The 24,818-nt window shown below is 44.9% G+C and overlaps 1 protein-coding gene across 2 annotated transcripts in view; it reads left to right on the forward strand.

Annotated features, from left to right (window-relative positions):
• flnbl (filamin B, like) overlaps positions 1–24,818 on the forward strand; it is a 94,099-nt gene that overhangs the window by 19,258 nt on the left and 50,023 nt on the right. For both annotated transcript variants that reach the window (XM_064967396.1, XM_064967395.1), the window contains exons 2-8: positions 12,413–12,661; positions 12,819–12,913; positions 14,245–14,392; positions 16,544–16,737; positions 18,856–19,018; positions 19,209–19,403; positions 24,609–24,746. In XM_064967396.1, coding sequence (XP_064823468.1) covers positions 12,413–12,661; positions 12,819–12,913; positions 14,245–14,392; positions 16,544–16,737; positions 18,856–19,018; positions 19,209–19,403; positions 24,609–24,746 — 1,182 coding nt within the window. The remainder of the gene's footprint in view (positions 1–12,412; positions 12,662–12,818; positions 12,914–14,244; positions 14,393–16,543; positions 16,738–18,855; positions 19,019–19,208; positions 19,404–24,608; positions 24,747–24,818) is intronic.

Here is a 24,818-nt window from a genome sequence, read left to right on the forward strand (position 1 = left end):
CCTGTCCTTGGCTGCGCTGTCTGTCAGGAGCCTAAAGCCCTGTCTAGACCTGACCGTTCATGTAGCTTTTATATATTCTGATCATGAGTTCTGCTCATGGTATTAGGAACACGTCCGTGTCCAGATTCCATCTTCCTGCGCTATGTTCAAATTCCAGTGTGCCTTCTACAAATGGAGGAATAAGTCAAATATGATAACACAACTGAATGGCTTTAGCTAACTAGCCAGCTAACCTCCTGTAGCTAGCAAACAACGTTAAAGGGAGTGTAAACAGGTTGGCATAACTCGAGCCAAACAAGAAATTGCTTACTAATGTTAGCTAGCTGGCGAGCATTTGATGCCAACAAACACTTATTTTCTTGACACGCTGGAAAAGTGTTTTTAACTGGGGATTTGTGGGAGTACTGATGTCGCTCACTGCTTTTGGGAAGCCTGATTTACATTCCTGACTACCTCCTTTTGAAGTGGTCAGACCACAAAGTAACTTTTGTGCGTCGAGACCCGTATTTTCAATGTGATCTTTGTATCCGGATGGCAGAAGTGGCATGTAAAGTCTAGACATGACCTTGGTGTCTGAAGGGATCTTTGTTGTTGGTGATTGTACTGGGTCATTAACGTATTGGGACACACTCATTGTGGACTCTCGCTAGGTGCTACACCAGGTATAATATTCCCTAAACAGTTCACTACTTTTTAACCATAGCCCATAGGTGTCTGGTAAAGTAGTGCATTATGTAGGGAATAGGGTGCCATTTGGAACATACAACTCTTGTTCCTCTGTCTGCTCATACAAAGCCGAGGTCAAAATGGAGTACTGTTTTGTAGTTGAATTTTTCAGAATGGTCTGTGGTTTTGGGCACACTAGGAATCTAAGTTTGTAGCAAATGGTTGTGGGGGTCATGATGGGGGAGGCTTTGACAAATGATTTGAGCGTTGACTCAACATCCCGGCGAGGCCTTACAGATACCCACTTCCCCAATTAACTCCAGGGTAGGATGTCCCCCACCAAGACGAGCCTGTCTACTGATATCCCCCACCAAGACGAGCCTGTTTTATTCAGAACTTTTATTAAAGTGCAGTATGTTGTGTTTTAATATTAAAGTACCTTGTGTTTAAGGGGAGGGGGATGTTTTTAACAATATTATCATGAGGGAGCCAGCAGAGAGGCGAGGAGGGTTGGTGTGTTAGAGCTGTCGCGGTTCTGTTGCATTGTCTAGTTTTAACAACCGTGGGTGTTTATAGGAGATGAGCTGGCCTTCTCCAGTGGGTTTTCAGAATGAAGTTTCAAAACCACATTTCATTCATCCTCAATGGCTGTCAATCAGAACACTGCAGTTCTGTCTCTTGTTCTCCTTCCTTTCCTTCATACTCGGTGAGATCTAATGATGGTGGTTTAGGTGACAGAAGTTGCTGGGAGCTGTAGTCGTGTGACTGGACTGTTAATGGGTTTATGGGGGCGGGGCTCATTGTTCTCCTACATCCTCATTGGCTCCCCTGAGGTGGTGATCTCATCCGAGAGGAATTCCCTCCACTATGTGCTACACCACACACAGCTCCAGCTTGGCAGTCCCCGTACTGTCCCGTGAAATCATACATGACTTACTCCAATTAGCCGCTCGTCTGTCTCCCGCTCTGCAGAATGGCATGAGTAGTAACCGACTGCTCTCAGGGCAGGCCTGGTTAGAGTTATACTGAACCTAAATATCAACACTGCATGTGACAAATTTCAAAAAATTCTACTGAGTTAAATTTAAGGAAATTAGTCCATTGAAATAAATTGGGGGCCCTAATCTATGGATTTCACATGACTGGGAAGGGGTGCAGCCATTCTAGGCCCACCCACTAGGGAGCCAGGCCCAGCCAATCAGAATTAGTTTATCCCCAAAAAATGGCTTTATTACAGACTAATCCCCCCTCCCCCTCAACTTGATATCTGTGGCGTTGTGTGACACAACTGCACATTTGATTGTCCCAAGCACAAAGTGCACCTGTGTAATGATCATGCAGGTTTAATCAGTCTCGATATGCCACACCTGTCAGGTTGAAGAAATGCTTACTAACGGATAAACACATTTGTGCACAACCATTTTAAGAGGCTTTTTTTTATAAATTGAAATGGATCATTTCTGGTATCATTTATTTCAGTTCATGAAACATGGTACTTTACATGTTAGATTCACTAGCTCCAGATGTCTCATTGTGCTTTTTATAAACACATGACTGGTTCAACAGTTCTGGAGAATTACGGTGATCATGTGACATAAACGGTCTGCCTCATCTAACGCATTGCACAAGTTGACTGCAAGTCGTTACTTAAATACTTAATGAAAAACATTTGTTTTGACGCGACTGAAATCATTCCTTGTCTTGTTTTTCTAAAACACCGGTATTTTGCCCAAGTCTAATGGTAGGGTCAACAGGTGTCCTGGGAAAGGGTGTGTGTGTGTCACACACACACGGACACACACAAACCTGTTTGCAATCTGGTACCCCCACAGGACCATGGTCTATACCATGTACTCACACAGCCCTGTCTTCATGTACGTTTAACACTGCACATTTATTTATTTTACCAGTTGACAGAACACGTTCTCATTTGCAGCAACGACCTGGGGAATGGTTACCGGGGAGAGGAGGGGGATGAATGAGCCAATTGTTAACTATGGATTATTAGGGCCAGATTGGGAATTGAGCCAGGGATGTACCGACACCAGAGATTCTTCAAGTACCAACAGCTTTTCTGTTTGGAGTGTCTAGCTCTCTCTGGGTCTTCGTGAAAAGCAGAGCAGGAAAGATGGTGCCGACAGTCTTACGCGCTCCAACCTGACTTTACTATTTTCACCTTTTTTTCCTGTTTTTTTTTTTTGTATTTGAAGCTCACGCCATTATCACTTCAAGTGCTTTTCAACTATGAATCAACAGCTACTAATCTCAACCCATTTCGGCTCCGAATTCAACTCCGCTATTCCCTAGTTTACACTGGACCCTAATCCATTATTTTGGGCTACCCAAGTGATGCAAGTGACAATGCTGTAGAAGGGCTGGAATCCCCCCCCCCCCTTTAAATTCTATTTTTATTAGCAAAAGACCAGATACTGAATAACAAGATGGGCGAGCGCAGTTCAAGAGTTTTTACCAACGGGATGGGAATTTAACTGACTAGCGGACTTAGCAACACCACAGGGGCCTGTCACTTTAAACAACTGGTCCACAGCTTCTGCTCAGCTAACTACACTTTACATGTTGCCTTTTTGTATTTTTAAGTGGTTGTTTCATGAGTTGAAAAAAAAAGATCCCAGGAATGTTTTATACACCAGTGTATTTGTCATTGTGTGTAAAGACCGATGTTTTGAGGGCGTGTGGCGTTGGCTTGCTGCCACAATTTAATGTTCATCTTAAATAAACCGCCTAAAACGTTTCAGAATTTGTCAGTACATAAAACCCACCTCACAACCGCAGACCACGTAACCACACCAGCCCAGGACCTCCACTTCCTGCTTCGTCGCCCGCGGGATCGTCTGAGACCAGCCACCTGGACAGCTGATGACACTGGGTTTGGATAACTGAAGGTTTTCTTCACAAACCGTCTCGAAGCTCATTGTCCAGGGTCTTGACCCGAATGCCTTTCGGTGTCGTAACTGACTTCACGCAGAAGTTTGGATTACTCCCGGTCTCAATTGGACCGGGCAGACACAGTGTATGGCGTCATGTAGGCGAGCGGGTTACTGTAGTCAATGTTGTGAACAGAGCGCCCCATGGGGGGGGTGTATTGTAAGGGCAGGCATAAACTACGAACACAATTTCGCATTTTATCGATAGTTATTTTTGAATGTACAGCGATACCGGGATTAGATCCTAAGTCCCATTGTTGTGCCATTCCTTCACCTCGTGTTTCTGTACACACACAATTCCTGGAGTCTGAAAAATGTCCCAGTTCTACCATAATCACCAGACATGTGGTCCCATTGAGAAACTCCTGGTAGGTACAAGACATTATCTGTAATCCTGGGGTCCTGTGTGGCTCAGTCGGTAGAGCATGGTGCTTGCAACGCCAAGCGTCGTGGGTTCAATTCCCGCTAGGGCCACCCATATGTAAAAGTAGTGGCCCCAGCCGACTTGTAAGTCGCTTTGGACAAAAGCGTCTGCTAAATGGGATATATTATAATCCTCACGCCTGTCTATGTAACAGTATAGACTTTACGTCCGTCCCCTCGCCCCGATCTGGGCGCAAACCAGGGGCGCTCTGCACACGTTAAGTCACCCTCCAAGCATTGTTACCCATCGCTCCACAAAAGCCGCGGCCCTTGCAGAGCAAGAGGAACCACTACAAGGTCGCAGAGCAAGAGGAACCACTACAAGGTCGCAGAGCAAGAGGAACCACTACAAGGTCGCAGAGCAAGAGGAACCACTACAAGGTCGCAGAGCCGCTAACTAGCTAGCCATTTCACATCGGCTACATCTACATCCCGCCACTCAGCGAGCTGTACAGGGCCGTAAACTATTTTCGCCCAGAGGCAGCTTTTATAGTGATCGGAGACTTTAAAGTCGGGAGACAAATCCTTTTTAGGAACACGTCTCGTGCACCACGAGGTGCTAATACTAGACAACTTTAAGTCTACCCGTAGAATGCATGCAAGGCCCTCCCTCGCCTTGCTTTCAGCAAATCGGACCATGACTCCATCCTCCTGCTTCCCGTCTACAAAAACTCTAACCGAAGTACCAGTGACGGGCTCAGTATTGATGGTGTCAGACAAAGCGGATGCTAAGCTACAGGACTGCTTCGCTAGCGCAGACTAATGTTTCTGGGTGGGAATGCTGGTTCTGCCAGTACTTCACTACAGGACTGCCTGCTGGTTGCGTCTTGGTCACATGGCTCAAATCCTCTCAATCCCTTCCCCTGTTACTCGGCTTAATATCAGATAATATGATTTAGTTTGAGCTGTAAGATGAAAGCTGCTTGTATTAACTACCATACTGAAGGAATAGATTGAGACTTTACAGAAGTCCAGCTTACTCTAAGCTATTCTCATTTGTCGTCTCATTTAGTCGGTTGTATTGGTTAACTGTTGGCACGGCGCGAGGTTGCGTCCTGTTGACTGACTGCAGGTGGGGCCAGCAACACAACTCACCATGACTTCATCAGACGAGAACCAGATTGTCCCGCTGTTGTGTGAACCAGAAGGGGGGAAATGGTCAGCATTTTAAATTTTGGGATACACAAATCCGATGCAGACGATCCTATGTCAGTACATTTTTACTGTTGAAGAGTTAGGCTTTCTACGATGCTAAATAGTGTTTCTCCAATGTTTCATAGACGTATGAAAGACAATTTTTACCATAACGTTTAGGTTTTTTAACTAACCCTTGTTACTGTTAACGGGTTAGGCTTTCTACAACATTTCACTCCGTCAGTATACTCTCTGATGTGCCAGACAGTATACCCCATTTTATTTCCTGACTCATTGTGTGCCTATATGAATGAACCTTGTAACATCAGTTAATGTCCCCTGTGTTATGTAGGGTAATGCATTAATATCTGCAGGTTATTGTGGCACGATCTTAGTCGCACATTTCCTGTCCTTGTAATGTTTCCTGACCTGAAGAAACACTATAAGACAGTCATTGTTTCAGCTCCCTCCCCTCCTGCATTGCCCTCTCGCGCCCTCCCTTCTCCCCCTTCTGTAGTATGGATGTTGTCTAGGAGTGTTTGTTTTGTCTCCATAGCAACTGGGGGAGAGAAAAATAAGCAGCTTCCAAAACCCCCTTCAATCGTTTATCTGGTTTGGAAGTATGTGTTTGGAATTTGGAACGTAAAGTGGTGTTTGGAATTTGGAATGTAAGGGTTGTGCATGAGACATCTAAAGTGTGTTTCAACTCATTCATGAAGCTTCCTGTTGGTGGTAGGACAGGTGTTAGATGGGGCTGTTTTTAACTGACCTGTTCTTACAAAGTGAAACAAACCTTTTTTTTAAGTGGATTAAATTGATGAAAAAAATACTTTTTGTTACATATATTAAGACTACAGTGTTAAGTCCAACTTATTCAGTTAATTTGTTTACAGGCACTCCTGTTGAGGTGAACAGCCGCCCGCTGTAAGGCAAACGGGTTCCTTCCTGTGGTTTAATTTCCTTTCCAATCAGCGGAGTAAGGAGACTCTAGATTTAAAGGTCTATATCCTGGTTTGGACGTGGGCCTGTAGCATTCACCTCCCTAAAGTGGATTTCCAGATGTGATGTCGGCTCCCAGGACACACTATCTAAACTGATGGGATGACTTGGATGTTTCCCACTGAAGAGCAGTGTTCAAAGACCTCATTGGATCTAACGTACCATACTGCGACTTGTTTCTATACGGGTGGAGGATGTTAGCCAGTCATTTCTACTAGAGTTCATATTATAGCTTCACTTCCTGGACATTTTAATTACCACATTATCTAGTGGTGTTCTCTTTTCCCCTGCTGGGTGCCGACTGCACCTTAGTTACTTCTCTAGATTTACGACTGCCACTCAAGTCCAAACTCGTCGGTTCTGTTCTTCCCGGGCCTTATCCCATACACCTGGCTGGCTCACTGGCTGAGGTGAGAAAAGGACAGGATTTAGTTGAACCAGAATGAAACAATGGAACCGTGATTTGTCCAAGTTGTGTTCTGCTGAATTCAAAGACTTGTTCCCTTTCCCCCAGGGCAATTAAGCCCTTTGCTTTCATTTGCAGTTAGAAGTAAGTTGACGGTTGTTTATGTAAGCCATTGCTAACTAACTTTGGGTACAATGACTGGAAGTTGCGCTAATGCTAGTTAGCAACTTTCTATAACTTCACGCAGATGCATAAAAGTATCCATGGGTTCGGACAGGGTGCGTAGAATCTGACACTCCCTTTAATTTTACAGCTGGGCCTTGAAGGACTGCCCCTTTAAGCTAATGAGCAAAATTCTAACTAATTGATATTTGTCTCAATCTGGTTTAAGTATTTAACGGACTTGCCTAGTTAAGTGTAAATTGTTGCAATGACAGCCTAGCCCGGACACCACTGGTCCCATTTTGCACTGCCCTATGGGACTCCCAACTCTTCAAAAGGACATGCCCTCATAAAACTGGTTTTAACCTCAGTTTGATATTAACTTTATCGACTTATTTAGGACGGCAGCGAGGCTTGACTGAAGTGGCAGAGTTTATTTCATGAGCTGTCCCAATGACTCCAAGCAGCTCAAATGTCTGGTCTTTAGCGTTGCTCAATGTACTAATGTAAAGGATGAAATATCGTCCCCTCTGTCGGTGTACGTAGATGTGGTGCTTTTCAGTTACACCAAACGGAGCTGGCAGGGGTGTGACGTGCCCTAACCCTCTGGTCCCCCCTACATCCTCTGGAGAAGCCATGTCTACCAGGCCCCTAACCCTCTGGTCCCCCTACATCCTCTGGGGAAGCCATGTCTACCAGGCCCCTAACCCTCTGGTCCCCCTACATCCTCTGGGGAAGCCATGTCTACCAGGCCCCTAACCCTCTGGTCCCCCTACATCCTCTGGGGAAGCCATGTCTACCAGGCCCCTAACCCTCTGGTCCCCCTACATCCTCTGGGGAAGCCATGTCTACCAGGCCCCTAAACCTCTTCCCTTCCCCCTCTCTGGGCTGGCTGGGGACCAGCAACTGGGGTTTCGTGTTAATGGTTCAATGTGATTCTTGGACACATAGCAGTTCAGAGGGCTGGAGTAATGGTTGTTTGGAGGAGAATTTCTCCCTTCTGCCGGTCATGTCAGCTCCCTTATCCTCTCTGGCATGCTCTGTCTGGCGTGCTCTACTCTCCTCCAGCAGTGCCTCAGACAGTGAGGCTCTGACTTAGTCCTGCCCTCTCTAAAGAGATGTTTGGCCTGCAGGGTCTTTCCAGTGAAGTAAGGTTAAATTATTCATTCCCTCTGTGATGGACCATGAACAGCTGGGAGCCTTCCCAGCCTCAGAGCTGCTAGGTTAGGGCTGTGAAACTCAATTACTGGGGGGGGCTGATTTAATCAAATTAATGTTATTGATTCGCTAGGTACTCGGCGCTCACACCCCTCCAGGACTTGCGTTTGACGTCCTTGTTCTAGGTGGACAGTTAAGGCTGCAGCTGGAGACGGTCCAGCTGGAGACAGTCCAACTTCAGCAGGCCTCTGGTAGTAACATACTGTAGTTGTTAGGAACAGCCGAGGATTCCCAAGGCGGAGTAACAACCGCGCATTTCCCATTAGAGGTACTGTAGTGTCAACTCTTTATTTTAAGTAACACCGCTGATTTGTCTGCAGATTGACGAACCGTAACCTCAGCTAAGCAGTTGCTTATCAACCAATAGTCATTACTAACCGGACTATCCAGGTTTTTTCTCCGTTTACTCACCCAGGAGAGGCAGGTTGCCAGGTGCTTAGAGCGTTAGACTAGTTAACCGAAAGGTTGCAAGATCAAATCCCCCCCCCCAAGCTGACCAGGTAAAACTCTGGTTTTCTGTCCCTGAACAAGGCAGTTAACCCACTGTTCCCCGTAGGCCATCATTGTAAGTATTTTTTCTTAACTAACTTGCCTAGTTAAAACTAGCATTTGTCCTTTCGAACGTTGGAAGAGGGGTTGTCTGTCAGTATGCACCACACACAGTATATAGACTCTTTGGGAAGAATGTTGTCTCTTGGTTTCTGAAGAATAGGCTCTCAGCCCCAATTTCAATACAAATGGGCTCTATTGGCAAGGGGGGGCACTGTATTGGCGAGCGGGGGGGTGGGGTGTATTGCCAAAGCAAGTGAAGTAGATAAACAAAAGTGAAACAGTAAACATTACTGACGTTGTGAAAGAATACAGACATTTTGAAATGTCGTCTGTCTATACATACCCCTCTGTCACCATGGTGATGGCCACTTTCCACCCACCAATGTCTTTGACAGGGTAACTCGACACAGACCGACACAATAACACGGCTCTGGGGCAGACCAGTTTGTTGCTCCTAGGGAAGTGTTCAAGGCCTTATTTACTTCAATTATAAGACGGGGAAATTAAAGTTTAGCTCGTACCCGCTGAGCTTTACTTGGTATTTTCAAAACAGAACTGTTTCGGAAGGGCCAGTCGAGTTAAATTACTATATTCCACAGGTACTTTGTAGAGAACACATGGTGATCCTGCAGAATAAACTGCTTTCCGCGGTCTGCTGCTGTCCGTCAGGCTCTTACAGAATGACTGTCTCGTAAACTACACTTCAGTTGAGCTTGTCAAAAAATAAATGCTTTATTGGCATGTATGATAAGATACTACACTTATCTGTTTTTTAAAGCCAATCTGTTTAGTGTTTATGCTGACACATGGTTGTGTACGTGGGATTCTGCCTCGGTTGCCCCCACGCGTCCTTCTACACGTTCATATTGTCGTGAGCTCTTAGCCACAGCGTGGTCCATGGCTGGTAATAGATTTGTTGGTATGCATTACAATACAAACTGGAGTTTAGGCTCAACCCCTCGTCATGCATTGTATTGGGTCATCTGTCTCTGTCTAAATCGGTACCAGACTATGGGGGTGTCAAACGGAGTCTATTTGGGGGGGGGGGGTTGTTAAACTGTCTCTGGGTTGTTATGTACTCCACTTTAGCTGGTTGTCTTGGTCTTCATTTAACACATTGAAGCTGGTTTTTCATTTCCTTTCAGAGCCACGCCAGCTACTATGGGCCCTGGTCTAAAGTAGTGCACTATATTGGGTGCTATTTCAGATGCACCCCGGTACAGCCCCTGCTATCAAACTGCCAGGCGATTTCTGTCAATTTCAGAAAGTGCCTGTTTGGTCTCTCACCCTGCCATATGCTCTCAAAGCGGTCTGCCTGTTTGGTATAAATCAAGGGGCTCTGGTCTGAAGTCATAGGGTTCAAGCCAGTACTGTTTTGATTTATTAGCATAGTGAGAATAATAATGGCCCCAGGACTGGACCCTGTGGAACTCCCCATATTTTATTTAAGTAGTAATTTGTTCATGATGCTCCACACAACTCTTATAGCCAAGAAGCACGAGAACTAAAACAGAACCACAATGTGAAAATGTAGTTTAAATGGAAAATTTTACATTTTGTACAAATGTATTTTATTTTACACACAGTAAACACACACTGGGCTGTGTTGGGTAGGGTGTGTCATCAGCTGTAGGTTAGAGTTCAACTCCTGCTCTGCTCACACCATTGTTATGTGCTCGCTGACAGGATGTTTGGCAGAGATGGCTGATACTGTGTACACACGCACACCTTGAAGTGGTGCAGTTGTGGACAGGGTGCAGCCCCTCCAGGTTGGGCAAGGTTCTGCTCTGACCGAAAGATTGACAAACTGCCCAGCCCGTCTCTATAGCAGTCTCTTGTTGTGGTGTTTATTGTATAATGAATTACACACCGCTTGAAGATGACACCTAATTGAATGGTTCTGTACTAAATGGCTCCCTGTTCCCATAGGGAAAGGTAGTGCACTATATAGGATATATGGTGCTATATAGGACTCGTCCACTGTTTGAACGATAAATCACTTCTGTACACTGTTGTGACATAGCTGTTGAAAAATATTGCTCAACAGCTATCTGATTTCCCAACTGTTTTAGAGGACACAATCTCTTCTCTAAACTTCAAGGTTTAATTTTGTTCAATTGTTTCTTGAACAACTGTCTACTTGTGGACCATGCCCCGAGCAATGGTTTTCTACCTGATGCTGTACAGCTACATGTGTCTTAGTCTGGCCGAAGTTAACTGTTTTCCTCCTTAGCCGCAGTCTTCAGAGATGAGCTAATGGGGGTTTCTCCCCCCCTATTGAGATCACTGAATGAAGCTGTTTTGGTGTTGATCAGGATGGCCTCACCAGTACGGTCCGAGGGAGAGCTATGATACTGTATGTGTTGAAGGTCATCTTAACCAGGGAATTTACACAAGACACTACAGTGCCTTCAGAAAGTGTTCATACCTCATTGCTTAATCTACATTTTGTAACATTTTTGGAATTCAGGCTGTATATTTAAATAATATTCTCCTCCATCTACACAAACTCGCCCGTAATGACAGCGTGAACTTTGTTTTTAGAAATGTTTTGTTAATTTATTGTAAATCTAAATATTGCATTTACATTTAGCATTCACACCCCTAAGTCAATACTTTTTAGAAACACTTTTCTGGTTAAGTCTCTAAGGGCTTTCCACACCTGGATTGTGCAACATTGTGTTTTTATTCTTTTCAAAATTCTTCACGCTCTGTCAAATTGGTTGTTGAACATTGCTTAACCATTTTCAGGTCTTGCCATATATTTTCAGTAGATCTAAGTCAAATATGTAACTCTGCTTCTGGGGGATATTCACTGTCTTGGTAAAGAAACTCCAGTGTAGATTTTTACCTTGTGTTTTAGGTTATTGTCCTGCTGGAAGGTGACTTCATCTCCCAGTGTCTGATGGAAAGCAGACTGAACCAGCTTGTCCTCCAGGATTTTGCCTGTCCTTAGCTTCACTGTTTATTTTTAATCCTGGATAAACTCCCAAGTCCTTAAATACAAGCAGACTCATAACATGATGCAGCCACCACTGGTTGAAAATATGGAGAGTGGTACTCGGTGCTGGGTTGGATTTGCCCCAAACAACTTTTTGTCCTGAATACAAAGTGTTAATTGCTTTGCCACCTTTTTTTGCAGTATTTTAGTGGTTTGGTTTTTGGAATATTTTTACTGTTCATGCTTCCTCTTCACTCTGCCATTTAGTATTGTGGAGTAACTACAATGTTGATCCATCCTCAGTTTTCTTATTACAGCCATTAACCTCTGTTTTAAAGTCCCGATTGGCCTCATGGTGAAATCCCTGAGTGGTTTCCTTCCTCTCCGGCAACTGAGTTAGGAAGGAGGCCTGTATCTTTGTGTACTGATACACCATGCTCAAAGGGATATTCAATGTCTGATTTTTTTTCCTTCCCAATGGTTGCCCTTGTGAGGCATTGGATCTCTTTGAAATTCACTGCTTGATTAATGGACCTTACAAGTATGTGTAGGGGACAGAGATGAGGTAGTCATAAAAATCACGTTAAACACTACTACACGCAGTGAGTTGTTGTGACTTGTTAAGCACATTTTTACTACTGAATGTATTTAAGCTGAATACTTACTGACTTGAGACATTCCAGCTTTGAAATGTATTAATTTTAAACAATTTCACTGACATTATGGGTTTTGTTTAGGCCAGTAACAAAGTTGCAAAATACTATTTTAATTCGGTGTGGAAAGTCAAAGGACTTTTTGGAGGCGCGATCTCCGTCCTTTGTCTTCCTGCTCCTCCTTCCTCATTGCTTTCAACCCCTGTTCCTCCCTTCTCCGTGCTTCATCTTCCTCCTCCCTTCATCCATACAGTAAATTGTGTTTGTGGATGTGAACCTAAAATCTGATCCTAGATCTGTCTCGCCCCTCCAGACTCGAAGGCCATAGTGGATGGTAACATGAAACTGATCCTGGGCATGGTGTGGACCCTGATCCTCCACTACTCCATCTCCATGCCGGTGTGGGAAGACGAGGTGGATGACGAGGCGGAGAAGAAGACTCCAAAGCAGAGGCTTCTGGGATGGATCCAGAATAAAGTGCCAGATTTGCCCATCAACAACTTCAGCAGAGACTGGCAGAGTGGCAAGGCCCTGGGAGCCCTGGTCGACAGCTGTGCTCCAGGTAGGTTCTGGGGGTCAGGGTGTGTACAAAAGTGTCTATTCGGATGTCTAGAGGTCAACTGGTGGTGACTGTGCTTTTTGTTATTGGGTGGGTGTTTGGGATAAGGTTTCGATATTGATAATGTGAGTGGTTTTTATTGACGTTATTGTTTGTGCAGGTCTGTGTCCTGACTGGGAGACGTGGGACAACAAGCCCTCGGACAACGCCCAAGAGGCCATGCAGCTGGCTGACGACTGGCTGGGCATCCCTCAGGTGAGAATAACACTGTTTTGCCAGGGAGCCCTCTGGTCCCTGTGAGGCTGGGCCAGGGAGCCCTCTGGTCCCTGTGAGGCTGGGCCAGGGAGCCCTCTGGTCCCTGTGAGGCTGGGCCAGGGAGCCCTCTGGTCCCTGTGAGGCTGGGCCAGGGAGCCCTCTGGTCCCTGTGAGGCTGGGCCAGGGAGCCCTCTGGTCCCTGTGAGGCTGGGCCAGGGAGCCCTCTGGTCCCTGTGAGGCTGGGCCAGGGAGCCCTCTGGTCCCTGTGAGGCTGGGCCAGGGAGCCCTCTGGTCCCTGTGAGGCTGGGCCAGGGAGCCCTCTGGTCCCTGTGAGGCTGGGCCAGGGAGCCCTCTGGTCCCTGTGAGGCTGGGCCAGGGAGCCCTCTGGTCCCTGTAATTTTGTTTCTGACAGTAAACTACTGACATTTCTCCCAAATAAAAATGTCATTTAGAGCACTCATTTACAGACAATGACAACTGGTCAATATAACAAAGATGCAGTGTTGTCAGACGTCGAGTAATGCAAAGAAAATAAGATCATATTTTTTTAAACACACTACTAATGTGTTAACTTAGGAAGCTGACAGTAGTTTATCAAATCAATCAATAAAAAAAAAAATACACAAGGCTTAACTATAAATTGTAAAGACGGAAATTGATAATTTGTGGTCAATTTGAGTTGTATTTACCTACCAGGTGGGTGCAGCATTGAAACAATTTGAAAGCGTTATTGAAATCAATCATACAACACGCCCAAGTTAAATGTCTGCAAACAGTCTAGCTGTTCCAGGGTTATTAACATTATTGAAACAACGGGTGGGTCTCGTTCTGAACGCTGATTTGGTTTAAACCGCATTCCAGCCGGTGTCTAGTCCACAAGTTACCACTGGCTCAATCTATGATGTTAAAATGCCTATTTACTCTGTTCAATCTCACTGCACAATCCACTGTCTCATCAGCCCAGCCAGGCAATTTATAAACTTGATGTCCACTTTAAAAAGCATGTAGACATGATCTCCCATTTCTGTTAGACTAGCATTTGGTTTTCAACAGCAGAGATTTGTATAAACCTGTCTGTCTCTGATATTGGCAACATTGCAGTAACACTCCAGACTTCCTCTGTGGCGTTAACGCTGCCTCCAGACTGACTCTTTTACCCACAGGCTCAACACCAGCTAAGTTTTGTTTGAATACTGAAATCTGTTGATTAGATAATTTGACGCTGACTACTTTTCCTGACCCATGTGACGTTGTCAGCAGAACTCAGGGCCTCATTGTGTGTTGTCTGGAGAGGCTATCTGATATTGTCGGGTGTCTGTCCTCTGTCTTAGGTGATTGCACCAGAGGAGATCATCGACCCCAGTGTGGATGAACAGTCCGTGATGACCTACCTGTCCCAATTCCCAAAAGCCAAACTGAAGCCTGGTGCTCCCCTCAAACCCAAACTCAACCCCAAGAAGGCCCGTGCATATGGACCAGGTAATATATATCAAAGTGACTTTCAGTGCAGTGAATGCATTCATTGTCTGATACCTGAAAGAATGTTACCCACAACCCCGGCATTACGAGGATTAACTTCTCCAAACACCGCACAACATTACTAGGTCCAAGCTTAATAATGACACCTTTTCTTAGTCCTACTGTGTGCCTGCCAAACATGTATCATGTAGCGGTCTACACCGAGTCGACAAAACATTAAGAACACCTCCCTCGTATTGATTTTCACCCCCTTTTGACCTTAAAAGCCTCATTCATCACTTAGCCGTCTTATTGCTTATGGGTAGAAGTTGTTCAGGGTTCTGTTGGTGCACTGGTACGGCTTGCCACGCTGTAGCAGAAACTGTCTATGGCTCGGGGTTGGAGTCATTGTTTATTTGCGTTTCTAACACTGCCTGGTATAGAGGTCCTGGATGGCAGGAAGCTTGGCAGGAAGCTTGGCAGGAAGCTTGGCAGGAAGCTTGGCAGGAAGCTTGGCAGGAAGCTTGGCAGGAAGCTTGGCAGGAAGCTTGGCCCCAGGGATGTCCTGGTGCCCTACTCATCACACTCTTTAGAACCTTACGGTCAAGGGCAGTACAATTGCCATACCAAGGGGCGACGCAGCCAGTCAAGATGCTCTCGATGGTGCAGCTCTAGAACTTCCTAAATCTTTTCAGCCTCCTGAAGGAGAAGAGGCGTTGTGACATCTTACAACTGTTTGGGTGTGTGGACCATGTTAATTCCTTATATGGACACAGGAACTCGAAGCGCTTTCCCACTCCACTATAGCCCCACTGATGTGGATGGGTGTGGACCATGTTAATTCCTTATATGGACACAGGAACTTGAAGCGCTTTCCCACTCCACTATAGCCCCACTGATGTGGATGGGGGGTGTGCTCAGCCCTCCGTTTCCTTTAGTCCACCATCAGCTACTCTGTTGTCCTGACGTTGAGGGAGAGGTTGTTGGCCTGGCAAATTATCGGCCACAAGAGACACACGCTGACTGCAATCTTGTTTGCTTATGGGTCTATACAGCTCATTGTGTGTGTTCTTAGTGCAAGCTAATCATGAGGTATTCTAACTCGGGCAAGCATCAACTTGAGACTTCCTTAACATGAGATCACCAGCTGTTGACAGACACACCCCTCTTCCCTTCGTCTTACCTTGGTCTTCTATCCGGTTTTGACGATGCAAAACGAAAAATAACAGCGAGCTGTATTAACATGTCCTCGTTCAGCAACGACTCTGACAAACAAGACAGGTGTTCTTCAGGACCCAGGATCGTCTCGGACCGAGTTCGCCCAGTCTGTTCTGATTGCACTTTCACCAGTAGAACAGAGGGCGATGGTGATCTATTTGTTGGCGGACATCGTCAGGATGCCGGCTCGCTCGAGTTTTTTTCCACTGCCATTACCTTGAGTCCCGGGGTTTAGGGCCTGGCCCGACTCGTTGAAGTAGAAGCTGTGTTCTGTCTTAGGAAATTATGGCGGAGACATTGTACAAAGATCAGCTTACAATCACTAATGAGACAGATTCCATAAGTGTTATTTCATAGTTTCGATGTAGTCACTATTCTACAATGTAGAAAATACTAAAAACAAAGGAAGCGGACAAATGCATCGATAGAAGACACAATTTATCTGCCATAGTAAAGCTGATCTCCCCTCTAAGGAAACACAATGGAAAGGTCCACCTGTGAATTCTGGTGCCTTAATGCCTGTTTCATTCGTTACTGGACAGGATGGCCTGGATTCCCCATCTGATCAATAATGCCGGCTATAGGTTCAGCAGCACTTCCCCCCCTCCCATCAGACAGGAGAATGAAAGCACTGTGATCTCTGTTCCATCCATATGCTACAGTATCAGACCCCCTGGTCTCTGTAATCCTTGGACCCTGAAGAGGACATGCTTTTCCTCCGTGTAACACAAGTCCTGGATTTCGCGTTGCTTTCTGTGAAAGAGAACACACTTCTCGGACACTTTATTTGCACTCCGTTTCAAATCAACCTCATTGAATCTCAGCTGATCTGATTCTGAATCCGTTACTGAAGGATGAAAACCTGCAGTACTACAGACCTCCGGAGACTGTTATTGAGTACAGTCTCCTGCATCTTCTATCTGGTGTTAATCAGTCGGTTCTCTCCCTCCCCAGGTCTGGAGCCAGTAGGTAACAGGGTGTTGCGTCCTGCGGTCTTCACGGTGGATGCGTTCAGTGCAGGTCAGGGACAGGTCACTGTTTACGTGGAGGATCCAGAAGGAACCAGAGAAGAGGTGAAGGCAGTTCCTAACGAAGGGAAGAAAACCTTCAGTGTCACCTACATACCCCAGGTTATGGGTCATCACAAGGTACAGTACAGCCAAGTCCCTTTGTAAAACATTCATGCAGCTAACCATTACTATGAATTTATCTTGTGCCATTCCCCCACAACTCGGTCTGTTGTGGTGACCGTATTTCCGCCACACCAGTGGTCACGAGTTATGAAGGTTGTCAAATTCCACATGTAGTCACGGTAATTAGTCTTCTCCAAGCTCTGATGCTGCTGATGGTCATTAGTAGCCTACCAAACTTGTTAACTACCTGGTACTCAGCACTCTATTGTCCCTCTAATCACTCTGACATCAATGCAAATGGCATAGAAAATCTAATCAAACACTTCATGAGAGCCCGTGAGCTCATGTTGTACAACATTTCTATAGGCAATGCAATTGCGTGTGAAAACAGAGTGATGGCCTCTACTAAAAAGAGGATCCCATCAGCTTTCTATCAACTTGGCCTATTTCTCAACTTTCCTAATATTAAACCTACTAGGCTCATCTTTACAACAGGAGTGTAGCCTACCTGACTGACATGAACATGAACTACGGGAAAGTTGTCGTCCTGCTATTTAATAGATGACGTTGTTTTGCTGCTTCCCCTTAAAACGGCTGCGTGATAATGATCCGTTCTAACTCGTGTTATTTAGTAAAGACCAGATGATTAAAGTAAGAAAAGTCTGATAGGTGACGATATCCTATCGACTGTGCGTTATTGTAATCATAATCGCACACCTCTTGTAGCCTTACCCCATAGGCCTCTGTTTTGATAAGTTATTTGGTCACTTTAGTAGATAACTTTATCTACATTAAGGACATCCATTCATTTTGCAAGGGGTTTAGAGCCTAACTGGGATACATTAGCAGAGTTTCAAGTTTGGGGAAGATAATTTTAACCATAACATGCCCCTTCAAAATAAAAGCATTACATGCATAATCACATTTAGAGGTTGCTTTTGATAATGTTGTTTTCCCGCTAATAGCCTTCTGTGTGTTCTGTGCTTAAAATGTGAAGAAATACATTTTCTTAACTTTCTGATCTATTGCACCAGCCACATTGCGTAAAATATTTTGATGCTCGTATTAATTTGGGCACTATCGCTTCTTACTGCTGTTCCAGACTGTTTTAGAATATTTATTTCTCGCACAGATTAGTATAGGTTGACCTATGTACTATGGGGGATATGAGACTGCCGTAGGCTAGTGCTTTACCTGTTCGTTAGGCCTACTCTTGTTGGCTGACAAATTCAATGTGGACAGTTCTTCACCTTGGAATTGAAATAAGACGCGTGTGGTTGTCTTCACTTGTAGCCTGTGAGAGCTGATCACATGAGGTGCTTCTGAGCATGCAGCTGGGAGAAGAGAATTACAAGGATTATATTTAGCCCGAGGGCAAAAGGCATGGAATTAGTTTACTTTGCGTTCATTACGGCAAAGGGGATGCCGTCGATTCCAGGCTTTATAAACCGCTTGTCAAATTGTGAATGAGACTGAAGTGTGTCCAGCCTGCACAAGAAAAACAAAGCAGAGCTCGTGCCTTTTCCAAATAACCTTTTTCAAAATCATTAATTGCATCATGCAACCTTACAATGTATTAAAAATCTGAACATATAGCCTAACGTTTTAGAACAAAGCATTTAATACCTATTTCTTTAACCGCTCAACACAGAACGTGTGCACTTCCTCAAATCGTTTGGACAAAATATTTCTATTCAGCTTTGTGCAATTGGTTTCTTCATACTATAAAATGCCACTGATTTCTAAGCAAATCTAGTCCATGAAATGAACTAGTGTAGCCTACAGCCATTTGGCATAGCCAGATCAGGACCTAACATAAGAACACCGGAGTATGTTAATCTGTCCTTCTAAAATAAACTAAATGTTCTTCACATGTTTCTTTAGACCTGTCTAAAATAAATAATGGATTTATTGTGATGGTGTAGACTATTGCATGGCTTTATTGAAAGGTGTAGGCTATATTACATGGATGTATTATAATGTAGATGTACCATCTTCACTTAATTTGGCAAGCTCTTGATTCAGTTCTTAGAGTCAAGTTCTTCACTTGACCGGGAGCTTGTCTAAGGTGTCTAAATTGTTTGGCGGCATGAGATACCACTTCCATGTTTTTCTGACGTTGTTGTTGTCTAGGTGACGGTGTTGTTTGCAGGCCAGCAGATCCCCAAGTCTCCATTTGAGGTGAGCGTGGACAAGGCTCAGGGAGACCCCACCAAGGTTACAGCCAAAGGGCCTGGACTGGAAGCTATAGGAAACATAGCCAACAAACCTACGTACTTCGACATATACACTGCAGGTTGGTTCTCGTCCCACTGCTCCTTCTGTTAGTAGGATAACTGACCAAAAACGCTGGGTTGTTTAACTTTGTTTATTAGCAGCTTGAAGTTGTTCCTTTGTCGACTGGTCTCTGATCTGTGTGTTTATGGCAGAAAAGTGAATCTAGGTGCTTTGGCTAAAGTATTGCTGTGTTCCTCTCTCACAACTAGGGGCGGGAGTGGGAGATGTGTCGGCTTTCATCAAGGATCCCCAGGGCAGACCGTTGGAGGCCATGGTGGAGGATAAGGGAGACAGTGTGTTCAGGTGTACCTACAAGCCCACCCAGCAAGGTCCTCACACAATCACCGTCACCTTCGGAGGCATCGCCATACCCAAGAGTCCTTCTACTATCAACATTGGACCAGGTGAACACTAACCTAAGCCTCGTGAGGGGTGGGGTTAATCAATTATATTGATTGTATTTTAACCTTCTGAAGACAATCCAGACATTTTACATTTTCAAACCCACTAAACCTTCTGGATACTGTTTTTTAAATTGAAGAGCTTTATTTCGATTCTAGAACCCCTGTTCCCTAGGTCTAGCTTTTACCCACAACTCTGGCTAGATTGTAGAACCCCCTGTTCCCCAGGTCTAGCCTATAAACAGAACTCTGGCTAGATTGTAGAACCCCCTGTTCCCCAGGTCTAGCCTATATACAGAACTCTGGCTAGATTGTAGAACCCCCTGTTCCCCAGGTCTAGCCTATATACAGAACTCTGGCTAGATTGTAGAACCCCCTGTTCCCCAGGTCTAGCCTATAAACAGAACTCTGGCTAGATTCTAGAACCCCCTGTTCCCCAGGTCTAGCCTATATACAGAACTCTGGCTAGATTGTAGAACCCCCTGTTCCCCAGGTCTAGCCTATAAACAGAACTCTGGCTAGATTGTAGAACCCCCCCCTGTTCCCCAGGTCTAGCCTATAAACAGAACTCTGGCTAGATTGTAGAACCCCCTGTTCCCCAGGTCTAGCCTATAAACAGAACTCTGGCTAGATTGTAGAACCCCCTGTTCCCCAGGTCTAGCCTATAAACAGAACTCTGGCTAGATTGTAGAACCCCTGTTCCCCAGGTCTAGCCTATATACAGAACTCTGGCTAGATTCTAGAACCCCCTGTTCCCCAGGTCTAGCCTATATACAGAACTCTGGCTAGATTGTAGAACCCCCCCCAGTTCCCCAGGTCTAGCCTATAAACAGAACTCTGGCTAGATTCTAGAACCCCCTGTTCCCCAGGTCTAGCCTATAAACAGAACTCTGGCTAGATTGTAGAACCCCCTGTTCCCCAGGTCTAGCCTATAAACAGAACTCTGGCTAGATTCTAGAACCCCCTGTTCCCCAGGTCTAGCCTATAAACAGAACTCTGGCTAGATTGTAGAACCCCCTGTTCCCCAGGTCTAGCCTATATACAGAACTCTGGCTAGATTCTAGAACCCCCTGTTCCCCAGGTCTAGCCTATATACAGAACTCTGGCTAGATTGTAGAACCCCCTGTTCCCCAGGTCTAGCCTATATACAGAACTCTGGCTAGATTCTAGAACCCCCTGTTCCCCAGGTCTAGCCTATAAACAGAACTCTGGCTAGATTGTAGAACCCCTGTTCCCCAGGTCTAGCCTATAAACAGAACTCTGGCTAGATTGTAGAACCCCCTGTTCCCCAGGTCTAGCCTATAAACAGAACTCTGGCTAGATTCTAGAACCCCTGTTCCCCAGGTCTAGCCTATAAACAGAACTCTGGCTAGATTGTAGAACCCCCTGTTCCCCAGGTCTAGCCTATAAACAGAACTCTGGCTAGATTGTAGAACCCCTGTTCCCCAGGTCTAGCCTATAAACAGAACTCTGGCTAGATTGTAGAACCCCCTGTTCCCCAGGTCTAGCCTATATACAGAACTCTGGCTAGATTGTAGAACCCCCTGTTCCCCAGGTCTAGCCTATATACAGAACTCTGGCTAGATTGTAGAACCCCCTGTTCCCCAGGTCTAGCCTATAAACAGAACTCTGGCTAGATTGTAGAACCCCCTGTTCCCCAGGTCTAGCCTATAAACAGAACTCTGGCTAGATTGTAGAACCCCCTGTTACCCAGGTCTAGCCTATAAACAGAACTCTGGCTAGATTCTAGAACTCTGGGTCTGACATAATTGGGTGTACATAGTGTCTTGTTAGTTTCCACTGAGTGGTCAGCTGCCTCCCCCGGCTCAACTCATGTCTCACCACCTACAGCACTTACTCACCCTCTCAGGGGGGTGCTGACCTGGCTCGACTCTGGCTGTCAGGTAGCTGCTGGGTCAGGCCTGAGAGGGGATGGACAGGTGTGATTAGGAAAAGATGAAAGTGGACAGAAGGAGAGCATTAGGACTAGGCGTCAGCATGGTTCGGCTGGCGCCGAGACAAACTTGGCTCGCTGAACAGAACCAGTGTGCTTGCATACGCTCTTAAGTCCTTCACTTAGAAAAAGTGGCAATAGTAGTGTTTGTCCATGAAGAACTCAAGATATGTCATTAATGTTGAAGTTTTTGTGGCGGAGGTCTAAGTGGTAAATATAACTAAGCTGTTTGCTGCAGTATTTCTCTACGGGGGGGGGGCGAGTCTTCTCTAGTTGAATGACAATACTTTGTTGATGAATCCCTACTGTTGCCTAATCTCCGATGAAGGGGTGTAGACTTTGGCTCTGAACTTCAGCTTGCCTCCAGAAAAAATGTGTGCCTGAACAGCCAAACTCTCACCGAAGTCCAAAATGTTGTCAGAATATATGGACAAACTCTTTTGCCTGGGAATCATGTGGATGCCTTAAGCCAGGACATGGTGGACAGGAGCTGGCAGCCTTGTTCAGCCCTTCTCTCTTCCTCCTACAGCCTAGCTCATAAAACCCTAAATTCCATCTCCCTGATGCAGCTTTTCCACGCCACAATGACCTCACGGCACAGTACAACACGGTACCATGACCCTAAACCCTCTGGCTTTACAGACCCACAAGTTGATTTTCCAAAACAAAGGATTTGTAGTCATTTATTTTTATTCAAATGGATAACTGAAACAGAGGCGGTTGTTGAATTGGGAAGTGAGCATCTATTTACTGTTTGTCTACAAACCCCCTCTGACTTCAAGCCTTCTCAGTTTGGAAGCATATTACAGGTTAGTCTTGGTGAGGTTTGTGATGTAGAGTTGGAGGCTTGTCCCAAATGGCACCCTGTTCTCTTCACTACACTACTTTTGTCCAGAAGTCTCCCAAATGGCAACCTATCCTCCATTTAGACAACTGTTTTCTTTAGTCATGTTGATTATTATGTCTGAATGAAGCCCCCTTCATTTCAACTGCTTGACGCCTACAGGACAATCTTCTCTCCCCACCGTTCTACTCCAACTGCTTGAGGCTATTCCAATGCAATGTGTTATTTCCTCATTAGTTTAATTGATCAGTAAGCAGATAAGGTCGAGTTGATTTCAAGTGTTATCTGTAATCTGTTGCTGTTAACTGAGGATTGCACCATAGTAAACAAAGCATATTTCAACCCTGTCGGCGTGACACAACGCAGAAATAAAAAATATAATTCATGCCATACCTTTAACGAGCTTTTGTTGGCACTCCAAAATGTCCCATAAACATCAAATGGTCTTTTTGATTAATTCCGCTGATATATATCCAAAATTTCCATTTATTTGGAGCTTTTGATCCAGAAACACTGGTTCCAAATTGCGCAATGTGACTAAAAATATCTCAAAAGTTAACTGTTAACTTTGCAAAACATTTCAAACTACTTTTGTAATACAACTTTAGGTATTTTTTTACGTAAATAATTAATAAAATTGAAGACGTGGTGATCTGTGTTCAATACAGGAAGAAAACAACCTGAAGCTCGCTTTCCGGTCACGCGCCTCTAACAGTACACTTCAAGTTACCCTCGTTCAAGATGGCCGTATTTCTTCATTACACAAATTGAAGAAACTCAACCAATTTCTAAAGACTGACATCCAGTGGAAGCGGTAGGAACTGCACAAAGGTCCCTTAGAAATCTGGATTCCCAATGAGAACCCATTGTAAAGAGTGACCTCAAAAAATAAAAAATCTTGAGTTTAACCTCGGCTGAACCTTTTCGCCTGCTAAATAAGTTCTGTTATACTAAAACATGATTCAAACAGTTTCAGAAACTTCAGTGTTTTCTATCCAAATCTACTAATGATGAGGAGCAGGCAGTTGCATTTGGGCATGCATTTCATCAGGATGCGAAATACTGCCCCCTGTCACCAAGAAGTGAACCCTCAATATGAAGTCCAAAGAGCTGTCACTGCCAGTGAAGCAAGTCATCATTAAGCTGAAAAATCTGCCCATCAGACATGGCAAGAAACTTGAGGTGTGGCCACTTTGGTACATTCTTAAAAAGAACACACTGATCTCAGGAACCCCAAAAGGCCCGGAAGACCACAGATAACTTTGGTTGATGACAGAATAATTATTTCCCTGTGAAAACCCCCTTTACAGCAGTTTTCCAGATAAAGATCGCCCTCCAGGGGGTCAGCATGTCTGTCAGTCAACATTGAAGAGAGAAGAATTCATCTGAGTATATACAGACTATTTACCACAAGATGTAAACCCTCAAACAGGACGACAAGATTAGTTTCCCAAACAACGTCTAAAAGAAAGCCTGTACAGTTCTGGAACAACGTCCTATGGACAGACGAGACAAAGATGAACTGGTACCAGAAGGATAAGTGTATGGAGAAGGGAAGTAACTGCTCATGATCTGAAGCATACCACCTCATCTGTGAAGCATGGAGGAGGTAGTGTTATGGCCTAGGCATGTATGGCTCCCAATAGACCTGGTTCTCTTGTATTGATGCGACTCCTGACAAATTTAATTATGCTGATGAATTATGAAGTGTTTAGGGCTATTTGCTCAGATTCAGCCAAATGCTTCAACTCATCTGGACAGCGCTTCAGTGCAGATGGACAATGACCTGAAGCATACTGCAAAAGCAAACCAATACTTTTTTTTTAAAGGCAAAGATGTGGAATGTTCCGCTAAGTCAATCACTTAACCGGAATCCAATTGAGCATCACTTTCTGAAGGCAGAACACCCCAGGAACAAGCAGGAACTGAGGACTGCTGCAGTAAAGCCCTGGCAGAGCATCACCAGGGAAGAAACGCAGCATTTGGTTTCCGACTTCAGGCAGTCGGTGACCGCAAATGATTTGTAACCAAGTATTAAAACTCACAATTTAATTGACTTTTTAGCCCCTAAATTTGAGACTACTTAAGTGCTGTAATTCCAACACCGTTCACCTGATTTTAGATGTAAATAACCTCAAATTAAAGCTAAAAGTCTGCGCTGGTGTGACATACACAGCCTAACTGATAACATGGTTAATGTCCAAATATTAATGGCCCTGACTGTAAATGAGTTAAATACTGATATGCAAAACTGCTTAAGTAGTACTTTAGAGTATTTTACACCACTAGTCTTTAGCACAGGCCTTATTCACTATGTTGACCCACTACTGGGAATACATGAATGAATAAAGATATTAGTTTCAGGGCTTGTGATTCATGTATTAAGTCTCCTTTGTCTTCTGTGTTTCAGCGTCAATGCCAGGGTCGTGTCGTGCCACAGGGCGTGGCCTCCAGCCCAGAGGTGTCAGAGTGAAACAGGTAGCTGACTTCAGAGTGGACACCAGGAACGCAGGGAGCGGGGATCTCAAGGTCTCAGTTAAAGGCCCCAGTGAGTTAATAGTTAATACAACGCTCTTATTCATTAGATGGTTTCTGACCCCTTTTAACCTAAAGTTCCATT

The sequence above is a fragment of the Oncorhynchus masou genome, chromosome 6 (genome assembly GCF_036934945.1).
Source record: "Oncorhynchus masou masou isolate Uvic2021 chromosome 6, UVic_Omas_1.1, whole genome shotgun sequence".
Taxonomy (NCBI): domain Eukaryota; kingdom Metazoa; phylum Chordata; class Actinopteri; order Salmoniformes; family Salmonidae; genus Oncorhynchus; species Oncorhynchus masou.